Source organism: Vicugna pacos, chromosome 23 (assembly GCF_048564905.1).
Source record: "Vicugna pacos chromosome 23, VicPac4, whole genome shotgun sequence".
Taxonomy (NCBI): domain Eukaryota; kingdom Metazoa; phylum Chordata; class Mammalia; order Artiodactyla; family Camelidae; genus Vicugna; species Vicugna pacos.
In genome coordinates, this window is record NC_133009.1 from 3,757,869 (window position 1) to 3,775,040 (window position 17,172).

General features: G+C 58.2%; 1 protein-coding gene across 2 annotated transcripts; it reads right to left on the reverse strand.

Moving 5' to 3' along the window:
• Positions 1-1,572: 1,572 nt before the first annotated feature.
• LOC140688685 (netrin-G2-like) lies at positions 1,573-15,122 on the reverse strand. Of its 2 annotated transcripts, XM_072948304.1 has the most exons (6): positions 14,283-15,122; positions 11,804-11,830; positions 3,957-4,114; position 3,310; positions 2,474-2,608; positions 1,573-1,879 (listed from the first exon to the last, which is right to left on the reverse strand). In XM_072948304.1, the coding sequence occupies exons 1-6, from the start codon at positions 14,482-14,484 to the stop codon at positions 1,644-1,646; spliced, it is 759 nt and encodes a 252-aa protein (XP_072804405.1). In that variant the 5' UTR covers positions 14,485-15,122; the 3' UTR covers positions 1,573-1,643. The 2 variants fall into 2 exon arrangements, 1 of the variants encoding a protein (XP_072804405.1); XR_012063400.1 differs by lacking the exons at positions 2,474-2,608; position 3,310; positions 3,957-4,114; positions 11,804-11,830; positions 14,283-15,122 and adding an exon at positions 2,204-2,454 and having other exon boundaries at positions 1,740-1,879.
• Between the last annotated feature and the right edge of the window lie 2,050 nt (positions 15,123-17,172).

The following is a 17,172-nucleotide window of genomic DNA, read 5'->3' on the forward strand; positions in this document are numbered from 1 at the left end:
AGTGTAGAACTGTTTGGTCATGTGGTAACTGCATGTTTAGCTTCATAAAAAATGTCAAGTGCCAGCAAGAAACTGGTTAAAACCCAACAGCCATGACTGCTTGGTAGCAGAAAGGACTTAACTGGACACGATCCGATGCTCATTGTGTTATAATTAACATTGCGGTTTAGCCTCCCCACTCCAGTGAGCTGTCCTGTGTACACCACGGGTAAGGACACGCACAAAGGGGCCAAACATGACTAAGCGTTCCAGGGACAAGAGCTGTCAATCAATCAAGAGACCTCTTCTAAGCAAGGGTATAAGAGAAAGAGGAGACAAAACCCACCATTTTCCCTCCCTGGGATCAGCCTGCCTCACATTCTCGGAACAGTCCCTTCCCTTTATTTAAATAAACCTTTTAAAATCTTTTGCTACACAACACACCGTCATCCGACTCTAAACTTGTCCTTCAGGTGTGACAAAATTCAGGGTCTACTTTACTTATTTATTTATTTATTTTTAGGGAAAGGAGGGGGACAACCTCCCAAGTTTGGGGGACGTGTGCATCACTGCAGGGCCATGCCTGGCCAAGCGGTGAGATAGCTCTGCAGGCCACCCTGCCTGTTATTCCCAGAAGGGCCTGGGGAAGGGATGGCACTGATGGTGAAATAGTTTAAGGCTGTCTTGTGGGTTCCTCTTTAAACCCCAAGCTTGCTGGGTATAAAAGAACAGAAAGGAAACAGGCCTTGGAGGCAGCAGTGAACAGATTCTTTACTGTTGGATTATACACCATCAATCACCCACCGTGGTGACCAGCCTCCTGCTCAGGGCCCTCCTTCTAGGGGCGGTTAATACAAACAAAAATAATTCTCTACAAAACGAAGTTTCCAGTCCTCCCGACCCTCCTTCCTAACTCCCTCCCCCAGACAGTGAGCTCCTTGGTCACCAGGCCTCTCCCAAGGCCTGGGGTCTGGTGGGTGGCAAAAGAAAACAAAGAAAGAATATAAAAGAGAATCAAGTCAGCGACTAGAGTTGTAGGCAACTGGAATTCCGGGTCCCCTGGCTGATTGAGGGCCATGGCCAGGCGCAGCGGGTGTCTGGAACAGTGTGTGTGTGTGTGTGTGTGTGTGTGTGTGTGTGTGTGTGTGTGTGTGTGTGTGTGTGTGTGTGTCAGGAGGCAGGACCTGGGGGTGTTGGGGTGACACCTCTGTCTCATCGCCAGCAAAAAAAAAAAAAAAAAAAAGAAAAGAGAAAAGAAAAAAGAAAGAAAAGAGGTGATGGGTAATACGAAAGAACAACTAAAACCAAAATCCAAAATCGCAGGTCGCTGGGGCCAGGGCCCCACAGCGCCCCAGCTGCAGTGCCGGGCAGGGGGCAGGTGCCACTTGGGATGTTGGGGGCGGGAGGAGGGCGGGAGGACTCTGCTGAGTAGCACCTGGGAGCAGCTCAGGCCGCACCCTTCTCACCGACTGGCCTCGGACGCCGACCCCGGGCCACCCCCGCCCCCCCCATCCGCCGGCTCCCTGGGCGCGGGGCGAGGCGGGGCGAGGCGGGGCGAGGCGGGGCGGGGCGAGGCGGGGCGAGGCGGGGCGAGGCGGGGCGAGGCGGGGCGAGGCGGGGCGCGCGGACCCGGCCACCCGGCCGCCGCGGGTCCTCCGGCGGGCTCAGCAGTCCAGGCGGGCGGCCAGCCCCAGCAGCAGCAGGCAGCCGAGCAGGGTGGCGGGGCGCGGCGCGGCCCCCGGCGCGCGGTCGCAGTCCAGGCCGCCGCCGTCGTCCGCGGGGTCGCAGCGGGGCTGCTCGCAGCGCACGCCGGTGTAGCCGCGCGGGCAGGCGCAGCGCTGGTTCTGCACGCAGGTGCCGCCGTTCTGGCAGAGCAGCTGGTCGTCGTCGCACACGTTGGCTGTGGGGCGGAGGGGCAGCTAACGCGAAGGGCGGCCCGGTCCAGCCCCCACGCTGGAGCTTCTGCGACTCGGACGTCGCGGCCTGGCCCAGGGGGTGCTGGAGGCTCAGGGCCCACTTGGTAAGAAGCGTACCTGCGTGGATGGTATCAAAGGCCAGGCGAGACCTGGCCCCCGCCTCCCTCCCACCGGAGCCCTGGCTCTCCCCTCCCCGGGGCACTGGCCTTGGAGAGGTACTTCGGCTGCACCAGCTCTCCGGCCTCCAGAGCTTTGCACGTGCTCTTCCATGTGCCAGGGGCGCCCTTCCACCCTCTCCCGTGGCTCACCTTGGGTCTCCGCCACCCAGCATTTCTTTGGACAGCCTCCCCTCCTCCCCGCAAACTCTCTGACTTCCCGGAGCCTTCAATCAACTCTAGCCAACCCCCAACTCCGCTTTTGCCTCCAACCCCTTCAAGGACCGACTCCCCACCAGGTCGCCCCAGGCCCCGCCCACCTGGCCCCGCCCACCAGCAGACCCTGCCTTTGCCGGCGTCAGTCCCCGCCACCCCGGGGCCCCACGGCAGCCGGCCCCGCCTGCGGGGGCGGCTCGCACTCACGGTAGCAGCCCTGGCGCCAGTAGTGCGTGGGGAGGCAGTCGTCGCACTTGGGCCCCGCCGCGCCCTCGCGGCACTCGCAGAAGCCTGTCTCGTTGCACCGGTCATGCAAGGAGCCGATCTGGTTGCAGTTACACTCTGGACGGACACGTGTAAGGTGCGCGATCAGGGCGACTTAGGCCCCGTTCGCTCGGACCCACCCTGCCCGACCCCGCCACCCTCCCAGCCGGATCTCCGCGCTCCCGGCTGGACGGCGGGTGGGGGCCTGCCAGGGTGTCTACATCTGGAGGGAAGACTACTTTCATTCCGTCACATCCACTGACTCCCTTGCCCTCTCTGGCCCTGGCATTGTGTGGCCCCCGCCAGCCCCCTCCCCTCCCTGGACCTCCGTCTCCGCGTCTGTAACCGGACGGGGCGCTGATCCCTCTCACCTCTGAAGAGCTGCGACTGACAGGTGGGAGGAGCCTCGTCGGAGGCCACCGAGCGGCTCTCCTGGGGGCTGTGGTTGTGCGCGTGTGGGGGGGGGGGCGGGTAATCGGCCACCATAGCTCAGTGCTGGGCCTGGGGGTGGAGGCAGACAGGCAAGGAGAAAGGAGGGGGCTGGGGGGCGAGTGGTGCCTCTAATCGGATCCAGAGTCCCCGCCCTGTCCCCGCAGTTGGCCAGTGTGACAGGCCAGTGCAGTTCCGTTGGGATCACTTTAGAGGTGATGGAATTATCTGAAGGCTGCTGCCGTAATTCAGCCTGACAGCTGCAGGTTCGTGGGCAGCCCCCCTGCGCACAGCCAGAGCTGCCCGGGGCGCTGGGGAACAGGCAGTGGGTTCCCAAGTGGGCAGGACACCCTAAGGCCGAGAACTGGCCTCTACTGGAGACAGCCTTCTAGGCTAGCGGGTATTGGTGTGGGCCATGAGTTTGTCCTCTTGGGATGGTCTGTCCCTCCCCTGCCCTGGGCCCAGGACCCATGTAGATTTCTTTCTTTACCCCAAAAGCCAGTCCTGGAACAGTTTGAAGAAAGCAGACCATTTTCCTACTGAGGGTGGAGGGCAGCTTTATGAGCTGGGCTCTGCTTATCAAGCATGAGAAAAACTTCATTTAAAAAAAGGCTTCAGTCACAAAAAGGGAATTAAAAGCCTTTGATCTGCTCCACCTTCAGGTTTTGCAAACAGGGGAACAGAGCCAGGAAGAGAGTTGCCCAAAGGCACACAGCAAGGCAAGCCCTACAATCAGCCTTCGACTCTAACTAGTGGATCTGAAACTCCAGGGCCTGCAGGGAGGACTGCATGGGGAGGTTATCATTAGAGCCGGTTCTGGAAGCTTCTGTCTTTAGAGATGCCCAGCTGGAGGGGGCCCTGGGATTGGGATTTCCACAGCCGCCCCAGGGGACTCTTGAGGCAGGGGTCTCCACGCCCCATCTCACACCGCTCTTGCACCAGGTGCCCGTCCCACGCACTCTCGCGCTGCGCCCCCGCATCCCGGTCGGCGGCTCACGATGCACACGTTCTCGTCGTCCAGCTCGGCGGAGCCGTTGCGGTAGTAGCCCAGACGGCAGTGCTGGCCCCGCGTGTTGTGCTTGCAGCTGACACAGGTCACCACGTTGAGGAAGTCGATGTAGCTGCAGCGGTTGGAGTGGCCGTAGCACTCGCAGTCTGGGCCGGCCGAGCGTGGGAAACACCCCGGGTCAGCGAGCAGAAGGAGTCTGTGCCTTCCTGCTGCCCCTTCCCCCATGCACTCCGGACATTTGGGCACTGGGAAAGGAAGGACCCACCCGGGACAAGCAGGGGGCGGCACCCTGTTCGGGCAGCTGCCTTGGGCCTGCTAGCTTTGAGCCTGATCAAGAACCAGTGCAGGCGCCGCCCACTAATTTCCACCTGGCCCTGTGGGCAGGGGACCAGGGAGGGCCCGTGGGCAGCACCTGCTAAAGGCCTGGCCAGGTGCCAGGGGAAAGTGCCCTTTGAAGGGATGCCCGCAGGATTCTGGGGTGATTAGAAGTGATTCATGCAGAGAGAATGGGTCATGATGCCAGACTGTGAGCTCAGGGAGGGCGGTGCCTGGGTTCATGGTGTTCACCACGTTATCCCAGTGTCAATGAAGGAGAGACGCATGCGTGAATGCTGGACAAGATGGAAAGGGCCAGGAGCTTCCTCCCCATGCTGCTTTGGAAGACGGTTGGAAGGAAAGCATCCACCTGGAGGACCCTGTATTATTAGCCTGAGCAGTTCTGCAAATTTGATTGGCATCAGAGGGACTGCTCTTGTAGGAGCCCGAGAGTGAGCGCTGCCCTAAGGTTTGTGCCCTGAGCATCTCCTGCTAGTTTTGGACCAGTTTCTAACTCTCACTGGAGGTACACGGCTCCATGCCGAGGACAACCATCTCCCAGCCATACTGCTGTCTCCTCCAGCCCTACACCTGCTCCAGGGACTGACTTGAGCAAGGCCCCCAGAGGTTGGAGTTAGCTCCTATGACTTTATCAAGGGGCGGGATTTGGGGAGAAGGGTCACCTTCCCTGCCACAAGAAGGGGGCCATCCCTTGGTGTCCCTCTTCAGGGGCTCAACACCCTTGAACAAGAAAGCTGATGTAGCTCCCCTTGAACAAGGAAGGATGACAGCCACCCTCTGTGAAATACCGTGTTTAGCTCTAGAGGACCCAACCTCCCCTTTGTGACGGGGGAAGGAGGGACTGACAAGGTGTCAAGGCCAAGGGCACGGAGGACCTTGGAGAAATGAGCCTCGGGGATGTGCCCAGGAGGAGGTGGTGGGCATTCCCACACCATGGCCTTCTGGACCCGTCCCCTGCACCTTGTCCTTCCAGAGACAGAAAGTGAGGCACCCTCCAGGTGTCCCAAGGAGTAGTGTTGGTGACCCCTGTGTCCCACAAATCTTGCTTCAACCAAGACAAGCCCCAGGCCACACCTCCCAGGGGTGCCAGGACATGCTATTTCTGGAAGTTGCTCTCCCCGCCCTGTGCCTGCCCACTGTGCTTCTGACTCACACCTGCTCCCAGCTCCCTTGGGGAGGGAGGCCTGGAGGGGAGAGAGCTCGGTTTCACCTTGACCCAGCTCTCAGGGAGGGTTTTCTGAGCCAGGCACCGGTCCTTGTCCTGCATCGTGTCTTTTCCCCAGTGGGAGTCAGGAGAGAGGTGCTGGAGGAGGGCCGATTCGCCCCGGGTCCTTCCTCTTACCTTGGAATTCTTCAATAGGCATCACTTGAGGAGATTTGGGCCTGAGCTGGAAGAGTTTGGAGACCTTGGCAAGGGCAGGGGCAGCAGCGGAGGTGCCCGCGGCTTGGAGAGATGAGAAACAAGCTCTTTTATCAGCCATGGTCCAGTTGCCCAGGGCGGGGTGCTGTCTGGGCCCAGGTAAAGCCCAGCAAAGGCTCCCTGGGTGCCCTGGGCAAGCTCTGGGGCAGCTTTGTTACCTGCTCAGATTTGAGATGCCACAGCATGCAAAACCAGGCTGGCATTTGGTCCCCCCTCAGAGACCATCTACACATCCAGCTGGATTAATCCTCCAAACTACTTCTCTAACTCCCCTCGTATTAAGCTAAATACTTTGCTGAAGCTGGAACACTCTTTGACTGGTTGGAAACATCTCTCTGCACCCCCTCCTACTCTTGTTCTCCCCTGTCTTCTCCAAACTCCTGTGAGCATCAAGTCCAAAGTCTGAACCTGGCATTCAAGATTCTGGCATCTCCCTTTCTTCCTGAAACAATCTCCCTGCTCCAGCCAAAGCGAGTCCTTTTCCGTCCATAGATCCACCACCCACAGGTTCTGTCCAGCCACGAGCACAGACTGCCCTGCCTCCCACTACCCAGAATCCCAGCCCTGTGTTTGGGGGGGATCACGCCAGGTCCCGGGAGCACCATCGCCTTGGCTTCCCCCTGGAGGCTGTGGTGCCCTAGTCGGTCCAGGGCTGGGAAGGGTCAGCCCTGGCCTACTCTTTCTGACTCCGCCACCGTCACTGGGGAGGATGCTCAGACTCAGAGGCCTCCAGGTGCCTGGGAACTGGACCCTCACCAATTGTGGGACTGGCTCTGGAACGGCTTGCCAGCAGGGGGCGCTCAAAGCTCTGCTCCCTGTCCACAGCTGGCACTGGAGGAGAACTGGAAGTGTGGGCGGGGTTGCTGCCCAAGCTGGGGATTAGGGCCTAACGTCCAGGGAACTCTGAGCTGGGACTGGGGACAGCTTCCCTTCTTGGAGACTCAGGCAGGCCCTGTGTGCTTCCTGCGCATGTCCCCCGTGGCCGTAGGCAAGCCCATGCACCCATGAGTGGAGAGTGCGGCTCTGGGCTTGGTCTCAGTGCCTTTCACGACCCCTTCTTGCATCCCGCTTTGTCAGGCCATTGCTCACTGCCATGCTGCCGCCAAGCCTTTGCCCCAGCTGGTCCTGCTTCCTGGAACACGCTGCCCTCTCCCTTCATCCACTCAGAGCCACCCCACCGCAGAGCCCACTGACCCTCTCTGAGGTCCACGCGGCCCAGGTGTCCTGTGAACACGGTGGCTGGAGAGAGGGGGTTACTGTTACCAAGGCAGAGTCTCCGCTTGGCTTGGGAGCCCCCAGGGGGTGTTGGATTAGAAGCGGTTTGTGGTGAGGTCACCCCCGCTCTCTCTAAACCACAGAGTTGGGGTGGAGGCGGGTAGAGCCCCGACGCCCCTCCCCTCAGCACCCTCTGGCCCCTCCCCCCGAGCCCCCACCGCGTGCCCCTGCTACCTCCAAGACCAGGAACTTGCCCCCATACCTTCTGCACTGGACGACCCCTGGGGCCATTGGGGTGCTCTCCCAGAGGGGAGCAGCGGTGGCTGGCCTGACCCTCTCTTGGGGGAAAGAAGAGAAGAAGCCAGGTTATCCGAGGGGCTGAGGCGGGGCTGTCCTGGGGACCCACTGAGGCATCACCCACTACAGGCCCCTCACAGGCAGCAGCACTATAAGAAGCAGCTCTGTCTACACTAGCCAAGCAGAGCTGGGTTCAAATCTACGGGAGAGGCAGCGTCTACACTACCGTAGCCTGTGAAGGGCACACGGAATCCAGATGGAAGGGGGCCCCATGCCCGAGAATCCGCACACTTTGGGCAGTCCTATCTTCAGCGGAACACCTGATTTTTGGAGCTCTTCCTCCCTCCCCACGTAACCCCTTGTCAGACTGAAGGGCAGTGTCTGAGCCCCGTGTCTGGGTCTAGACCTCTCGGTGCTGATGTCTGGCTAATGGCTGTAAAGGGGACGTGTGATCTGGCTGAGACATCAAACGTGTCCAGAGGGTCCTCAAAGGCTTCCCATGCAACCCCCATCTGGGCACTGGAGCATCCTCCCTGACCCCTATTTGGGCCCTTTTTCACCAGGGATCCCAACGCGAGTCAGCTCCCAAAGGCCCCAGTGCCCATCTCCAAGACTTACTGGAACAGCAGGGCACACAGGCAGGGCCAGTAAGGCAAGGACTCGCTCTGCACCGAATTTCAAAGACAAACCCAGAAGGATGGGGGAGAAATCAGATTTTTTCCCACTTCTTAAAGGGATTACGCATGATGCCGGTTGGCGGGGAAATGAAAAAAAAATCTACCAGCTAAGAAGTGCGGGAGACTTTCCAGCTGGGAGCCAGGAGCTTCTGGACATCAAGTTGACATTAATGTGATGTTCAATGAGAGGTGGCCAAAGGACCCAAATTGGCCAGGGCTTAATTAGCCCTGCAATAAGCCTGCCCTGAAGGCATTCTGCTTTGCAGCCCCTCCCACCACCCTCCGCGGCCAGGCTAGGGAGGGGAATGGGGTCCTGAGCAGCCTTTCTGCCTGCAGCCCCTGCCCTACAGACAACTTGACACTGGCAGGAGGGAGAAACATCTGGGCCAGGGGTTTACAGGTCCAGCTGGACTCTGGTCAAAGAGCCCGGAGCACCTGTTGGGAGGCACCTGGAGAGACTCAGGACCTTTCTGGGGGCCAGGAGCTGGGGGTGGGAAAGGTTCCGGGTGGGCCTTCCAGGGACACGCTCAGGTGTGCAGAGGAACCTTCTCTCCGTGGCCCGTGTAATGTGCCAAGACCAGATGGAGGCCCCGTCTGTTCCTTCGGAACTGGGGAGTGCTGCAAATCAGGTCTTACAGGCGGCACCACCTCACAGCCCCCCGAGGCCTGGGGCAGTGGCATTGGGCCGCTGAGGGGGCAGGGAGCAACTGGAGTCAGTGAGCCCCGAGTTCCAGTCCAGCCTGTTACCTCGAGCAACTGCTTCTTTCTTTTTCAAACAGCTTTATTGAGATATAATTTACCTACCATAGAAGTCCAGCGGCTTCTCCCTAAGCCTTAATATCCTCGCCTGTGGGACTAGGAAATTAGCAGCCGCATCTCTCGGAGCTGAACGAGAAATACGATACCAGCTCCCACTCCAGGGCACGTCCACTCTCCACCAGCTGCAGTCGGGGCCGTGATTAGTGGGGGTCCAGGCTGCATGGGGGCCCAGGCAGAGGCTCCAGTTGCTAAAGAGGAGTGATGACCCCTAAGGTGACTCAGGTCACTGGCTGTCACACTGCAGCCGCCTTCGTCCATTCATTCCTGCTGCCCAGCGCTGGGCTCAGGATGCAAAGCAGACTGTGACCTCACCAAACGTCTGCTAGTCCAGCCTGGATGGAGGGCTACCTCCTTCTCACCATCTGAGTCCTGGAGACCCTCATGATTCAAACCTTACCTCGTCCAGGCTCACCGCCCTGGCTCTGACTGACGCTGCCCTTAATTCTAGTTTTGCAATTTGTACCCCTTGTGCTGTCAGAAGCACCTCCAAAAGTGGAACTTGGGTTCCTCGGCATGTGTATGTGTGTGTGTGTGTGTGTGTGTGTGTGTGTATGTGTGCACGCCTGTCTGGCCTCCCAGACAGATCACCGTTTGCAGGCAGACACAGCACCCACCACGACTATTTTTGGACCAGTCTGCCCATCACAGGCTCAGCGAAAAAAGCGCAAGTCTCAGGACCCTGGACCGACTTATGTCCGGAGCCCGGAATTCCCAGGGTGACTTGTGTTCCTCACCCCAAAGAGGATTCATGGGTCAGGAGGCTCTCCTGAAATCGTTGAATCTCCTGGCTAGCCCCTGCCTCCTGCAAATGCCTCCCAGGGAGAAGGGAGGGAGGCAGAAAGAAGAGGTGTGATGTGCCACTCCCTGGTCCCAGGGAGAAGCTGGGTGAGGGGAACTTCCCACGGCTTTCACTGGCTGCGAGAGGGCTGGGCGCCCCACCCCCTAACAGGGGAGGCAGGAGAGGCCGGAGTGCAGGCGGACCTCTCCCCAGCTGACAGAGGGCTCTCTGCCTTTTGGAAATGCCGGCCCTCCCAGGGTCCCTGAGCATCAGAGAGAGGAAGGCCACAGCACTGCCCAAATAGTAAGGAGCCCCCACAGTGTCATCCCTCCCGCGCAGAGGCAGGTGGGGACAGGGTGGGGGTCACTGTTGGGGTACCACTCCCTGGCTGGTGGGACCAGGAGGAACTGCCCTTGGCCACATCCTCCTGGCACCCTCTGGGAAGGATGAATCCTTTCGGACTCCTGGCACCTGCAGTAGGCAGGGTCTTGTGGGACTCCCAAGGTGACCCGAGGTGACACCAGAGAGCCACCCCCACACCCCAAGCCTTGAACACACCCCTGGCCTGGCCCTGCCCCCCACACTCAGTCTTGAAAGGCCCAGCAGTCTGTAATCTGAGGACCCCAGCTCAGAGATTCCCTTCTGCCTTGCTGATATGAGGAATCAGCCTTCTTGGCTGACCCTGCATCCCCTAATTTCTAGGGGCGGGCTGCTGAGGGGCGGTGGGGACAGAGCTGGGTGTGGGTGGAGCTGGGCTGGCTCCCTGGAGGCAGGAACATCACTGGGAGACAGGCCCCAGCTCTGAGGGAACTTTTACGTGGCCTTCCAGCCACAGGGCCCCATCCTCCGAGGTCACACCCTGTCCTTTTGGCCACACCTGTCTGGGGTCCTCCTGAGCAGTGCCTTGGGGCAGCGCAGGAGGAAGAGGATTTAGGACCTTGAAGTGAGCCCTGGATCCCCTGGCTGGGGCCCCATGACAGGTGGATCCAGACGGCCTGGAGGCCTCCTGGCCTCACGCTCTGGCGGCTCTGGCTCTGCAGCTCTAGCCTTCTCTACACTAAAAGCCAAGCCCCTGCCCTCCCCGGGGCTGATGCCTCCCACATCATACATCACAGAGAGAGGCGGGGACTCGGGCAAGAAGCGGGAAAGGGCAGGGCAGCTGGGGCTGTACCTGGGTACCCACCTGTGGGCTGTGGGGTGCTGGGGGCCACGGGGGCCCCAGCAGCGGACGTGGAGGGGGCAGGAGTGGTGGGGTCCGCCCTCGTGGCCACAGTGGCCACAGGGGCTTGGGGGACGGGGTCTTTCCGGGACCTGCTGATGCCTGGTGAGAGATGAGAAAAGTAAGAGAGGGTGAGGGGTCGGTGGGGGGCCGAAACACAGAGGAGCAACTTACTTACGACCCCACTGAGTGGACAGGTGTCCCCACCAGATCCAGCCTCCTCTGGCCCCCTCTCTGTCCACTGGTGTCCCAGCAGGGAGCCACCTGGGGGCGAGTGTGGGCCTAAAGAGCCCTGGAGGAGGGAGGCCGCGCCCCCGGAAGCCTTTCTGAGATGTGGGGGGGGGGTCTGCCGCTAGCTGGCGGTTTGACTCTGTCAAGTCCTCTCCTGCCGCATCTCAGAGCAGGTGACAATACCTACCTGTCCGGGGGGCGGGAGCTGGAAGGAGGAAAGGACATAATCCAAGTGTCCTGCTTAGCCGATGCCCGGTGCTGTGAGTACTTGATGGTGACTCATGACAGTCTGTCCGTCACCCTCCCACCCTCCCTCACGTTCCCTGTTGAGTTCTCAGGACTCCCCGACTCAGATGGTCTGACTGCTCTGGGACCTGAGCTGACCTGGATGCATCAAGATGCGGACTTACCTCCCCCAGCCTCACTGCAGGGGAGCGGCTGCAGAGGTGACAGCTTCAGGCTGCCCGGAGGGAGGCCAAACCCCACGGTCAGCCCCAGGGAGGTGGGGGTGGGGATTCTGCCACTGGTTGGGGAAGGTCACCCCCCCTTGCCTGACAGGAGAGGGAGAAGCGGGGAGTTCACCTGGGGGCGCGGAAGGGGACCTTTCCAAAGCAGCACTGGCCAAGAGGCTGGAGGGGAGAAATTAGGAGACAGGCAGGAGGCAGTGAGGAGGGGGAAAGCAAATGTGGCGTGATTAGAGGAGGGGTGGGGAGGCCCCTGGGCTCAGTGGGGGCAGCAAAGCCCCTTCTTCTCTCTCCAGCTCTTTCCAGGACGTGCAAAGAGGCTCGTGCACTGAGGGTCCCAGTCACCTTCCCCAGGGCGGTGACCCAGCTGTGTACTTACTGCCAACGGCGGAGCCCGCAGCGGCACCTGCAGGAAGAGAAGGGTCAGAGCAGAGTAAGGGGCCTGGCCGCCACCTCCCTGCAGAGGAGGGGGAGGCAGGGCCGGGGGCAAGAAACTAGGGGGCCTGGGCACCTCACTATGTGAGGACTGGGTTGGATTATCCACTCCATCCTCACCGGCACCCTGAGAGGGGTTGCTATTAGCCCATTTTGCAGATGGAGAAACTGAGTCTCAGAGCTGTGACTTACCCTAACCGGGGACGTACTGATAAGGGCCAAACATTCCACTGGGGGCTTTGCACACACCCTTCTTGTTTGATTTTAGACTCTTGGGTCCTCCAGTGCAGGACAAAGAGGCGGGGAGACATTCTCTGGAGGGCAATGGGATGTCGCAGAAAATGAGGGTCTCAACCACGGGGGCAGACTAATTTACTGGGCACCAAAGAGAAACCACGGTGCCTGCTCCCTTCAGGGGAAATTCAGGGACAGCTGAACCACTGATTGGAAGATAATCTCTCAACTCACAGGTGTTGAGAGAGTTCTGCCTGCGGGCCACTCAGGCCTCACAACAGTCCCACAGGGGTTTTATTAGGGTCCTGATTATACAGACGAGAAAACAGGGCTCAGGAGAAGAAATGGTTTGTCCAAGGCCACCCAGCTGTGAGTGGCCGAGGCCTGATCCCAACCAGGCTTTTCTGTCCCTGTGTGTCTGTGTCCCAGGGACGGGTTTGACCAGGGGACTTACGATACTAGGGCAGGAATGATCAGTCTCAGGCGGAAAGAGCCGGTGCCCAAGCTCCACCCCCCACCCCAGGTGTTCCTGACCGAGGATGGAGCCGCTCTGCACTCCGGGAAGCCCTCAGGTGGAAGCTGGGGTGTGGGCAGGGGTGCATGTGGTGGGTGGACCTCTCCTGGTGACCCTGGCGGCAGGCAGTGAGGGAGTCTTGGAAGCTGAGCCTGGGGACCCCACAGTGCATGACCTGCAGGTAAGGGTCTCTGTCTGTGGGTGCCGGGGGACCTCAGAGGATCCTTCCAGGAGGAGGATGGGGCACAGAGACAAGGCAGGGAGCAGGCGGGGAGGAGGTGGGTGAGGTCAGCAGGACGGATGAAAGGAGGCGAGACTACCAGTCAGAGGGAGGTGACAGCGACTAAAGAAAGGGTTCAAGAAATGGTTTTGGCACCAAAGAGACGGGTCAGGCACCCCGTGGGGAGGGAGCCAGGCGGGGCCGGGCTGTTGGCGCCCCGAGCACAACCTGTGCCTTTGAAGGCCCGCACGCTGTGAGCCTGGCAAGTCACCCTTCAAAAGCCTGTGGAGTCGCTGCCCGGAACACGTAGGACAGGACGTGTCTGTCACAGCCTCATTGTGAGGCTTCCAGCTTTGATCAGCCTGAAGTTACATAAATCTTTCACCGGTTGGTGGCAGGGGTGCCGCCGGAGGGGCTGCCAGGAGTGCGCCCTGAAGGCGCGGGCGGAGCCGTCCTGCTGGAGAAGCCTGCCGCCCTGCGTGGCTTTGGAATCGGGTCCAGTTGCTGGCACCTAACTTGCTGCTAAATCGAGGGGCACTGACAGTCACTGGGCCTCAGTTTGCTCATCCAGAGAGTGGGGGAATTCTAAAAATACCCCTCCAGAGGTTACGGTGAGGGCTGAGAAGCTGTGTACACAGTGCCACGTGCAGCGTCCTTGTCAAAGCACGAATGTCAGACATCAGTGAAATCACTAGGGTGGGGGGGCTGGGGAGACCCCAGCCAGTACCAGCCCGGGCCCTTATCCGTGGCATTGCAGCAGCGCCCGGAAATTCTTGGTTTCATGGAGACACCCGTGGACTATGCTGGGGGCTGATAATGGGTGGCCCCCCCAAGGGTGTTCACGATGCAGGGGTGTACGGGCACCCCCTGAGGCTGGCCTCCGGCACAGGAAGGCTGAGCCAGGAGAGGAGAGGATAGTGCAGAGGGCAGGGGCCAGGGCCTCAGAGGACCCCTCTGTAAAATGGGATAAGGGAAAGCCCACTTCCAGGAGCCGCCCTGAGGGTCGAGGGCGTGGGGACCCCCGCCCAGCACTCGCTGCTGTGCAGCACCTTGTAAATGCCCCGTAAGGCTGGTTAGGAGGAATGGAGCTGCTCGCCACGGTCAGCCTGGAGTGAAGGGTCCCCACTGCTCCTGACACCCTGCGGGCCCTCTCTCCTGCCTTGGGGTCAAGAAGGGGAAGGAAGGAAGGCAGGGAGGATGCTGAGCCGCTCCCCTCGGTTCCTGAGGACGGGGTGGGCAGGATGCAGCCACGCCAGAGGGTCTGATCACAAGGCCTGGCGCTCAGGAGCTGAGTCACAAGGAGTGCGCGCGCGTGTGCCTGTGCTAGTGCCTGTGTGTCAGCGTGGGCGTGCCTGCAAGTTTGCGCATGCCGTGTGCGCATGGGAGTGATGGAATCCACAGCTCCTGGAGACCGGGACCTCGCGGGGCCCCGGTGGGGAGGGGCGCGGTACGCACACGCGTTGGGAGAGCCGTGGGGCAGCGGCAGGTAGGAGCCGGCCCGCCAGGAGCGCGTGCGGAAGCTCCTCTTGCACTTGCCGCAGTCGGGGCCCGTGGTGTTGTGTTCGCACTCGCACTGCAGGCTGCCCTCGCGCACGGAGCACAGGTTGGCGTGGAGGTTGCACTTGCACCTGGGGGGACACGGAGGGGGCAGGGGCATCAGCGAGCTCGCGGGCGGGCCGGCCTGGCTCCCAGGAGGGGCTGGGAGGGGGTGGGAGGGACCCTTGAGGCTACTGGTCCAACCTGCCACGACTCTCCCCCGGGACAAATGTTCCCGATTCCCCACCCGTCAAGGGAACACCCCCGTCCCCGGGCCTTCCCCTGGCTCACTGCTGTGGGTCTTCTCCAAGATGAGGTGCCCTTGTCCCAGGTGCTGCATTTCTTAATAACGCAGCTTCTGATCACCTTTGCTCTCAACCGTGGCGGGTTGACAGGGAGTGAGGGGGACCTGCCCCTGGTTGTGTAGACGTGGACCTGGCCCCAGGCTGCACCTCCGCTCTCGGCTGCAGCCTGCAGCCTGCACCCATGCCCTTGAGGGCAGAGAGAAGCCCCGACTCCCAAGCCCCTGTCAATTCATCCACACATGCATTATTCATTCCTTCATTCAAATATTTATAGGCAACTCATTATTCTGAACCCAGTAAATAAAAGGAAAGAATCAAGTATTTGCCTTGCCTGTCCTATATAACTGTTCCTCCAGGTAACCAACAGTTGATGAGAGGATGTTTCTTTTTATAGAAGCATTCTAGCTGATAATTGGAGAAGGAAAGATAGAATTAGTCCCCACTTAGCGTCCTCTACTGAATAGACGGCTTTAGGCACAGAGCATCCACAGAGAAGCAACCTGAGAACAGCTTCCTGATGGGCGGATACACTCTACCCTGAAGCAGCCTTGTCAAGACACACTGAACTTGAATCTGATCAACACTCTGGACCCAGCTACGAATTCACAGGAAATACAGAGGACAGAGAAATGTACTAAACAACACCGGGGGGACGCAGTCAGCAAAATCCAGACTGTGGGAAACTCCAGAAGTGATGACATAGTTTCTAGAAAGGATGAATTGCAAAGGGGCAAAACTTGATGTGGTGGGTGGATGACCAAGATCAAGAGAAATCTCAAAGGCATCGCGACCAAGGGCAGGGCGTGGACCTCACTGGGAGCCTGGTTCAAACAGCCTCTAAACTCAGATGAGCAAAACACATATTCACAAGACGACTGGAAATTTGAACACTGACTATATTTGGTGATATTAAAAAATGAATGTTTGTTAAGTTCAGTGATGGTATTGTGGTTCCTTTTTAAAAAGTCCTTATCTTTAGGGACACACACACATCCTTACAGATGAAATGATCTGGTGTCTGGGATCTGCTGCAGAATAACACAGAAAGGGGGAACATGGGCAGAGATTCAGGCGAAACAAGAAGGGCTATGAGGTAACGGCTGAAGCTGCCTGTTAGGTATACGGCAGTTCATGAGAGTACGTCCTAGTTTTGTGTGGATGTTGGAAATAATTCATAATGAAAAGTTAAAGAGAGAGAGTGTGCTCTATATTTTGATATGGGAAGATTTCCAAGATATAGTGTCAATATTTGTAAAAAGCAAGTTGCAGAATAACGTGTTTGGTAGAATTTTATTTTTATTAAAATATGCAAAGAAACTTATTTATAGGGTGCCTGTTGTATGCCAGGCTCTGAGCTGGGAAGAGCAAGTCTAATGGTCGACAAAGCAGATAGGCGTCCCTGCTCTGATGGAGGATAGAGTCCAGCAGGGAGATAATTTTAAAAAATCAGTGACTGGGGGAGGGGCAGGAACTGGATAGCTGGAGCCCAGGGGATTTTTAGGGCAGTGACACAATTCTGTGTGACACTGTCATGGTGGATACATGACATTATGCATTTGTCAAAACCCAGCTCAACCCAGCTCCAAGACAGAGCCCTAACGTTAACTGTGGACTCTAGTTGGCAATAACGCATCAACGATTGTTCATCAGCTGTAACAAAGGTACCACATGAACGCAAGAGGCTAGTAACGGGGGAACTGTGTGGGGAAACGGGTATTAGAACTCTCTGTACAGTCTGCTCAATTACCTGTGAACCAAAATTAATCAAGACAATTTAAAAATAATAATCATGCAAATCTTTAATGAGTGTCAGTTATTACGCAAAGGAGAAGGTGTCATGGGGGGGTCTTCGCTTAGTCTGGGGAAAGCAGGAGAGGCTGCCAGGAAGAACGGCTTTCAGCTAAGACCTGAAGGAGCATCCAGAGTCACTCAGGCAACTGACAAGGGCTTAATTTCCAGAATACAAACAGCTCATACAACTCAGTAACAAAAAAACAAACAACCCAACCAAAACATGGGCAGAAGACCTAAACAAACATTTCTCCAGTGAAGACGTACAAATGGCCAATAGGCACATGAGAAAATGCTCAGTGTTGCTAATTATCAGAGAAAGGCAAATCAAAACTGCAATGAGGTATCACCTCACACTGGTCAGAATGGCCATCATTCAAAAGTCCGCAAACGATAAATGCTGGAGAGGGTGTGGAGATAAGTGAACCCTCCTACACTGCTGATGGGAATGTATTTTGGTGCAGCCATTATGGAAAGTAGTGTGGAAATTCCTTAAAAATCTAAAAATAGACTTACCCTATGATCCAACAATCCCTCTCCTGGGCATATATCTGGAGGAAACTCTATTCCAAAAACAATACGTACACCCCAATGTTCACAGCAGCACTATTTACAATAGCCAGGACATGGAAGCACCCTACGTGCCCATCAACAGATGACTGGATAAAGAAGTAGTGAGATACACACACACACACACACACACACACACACAC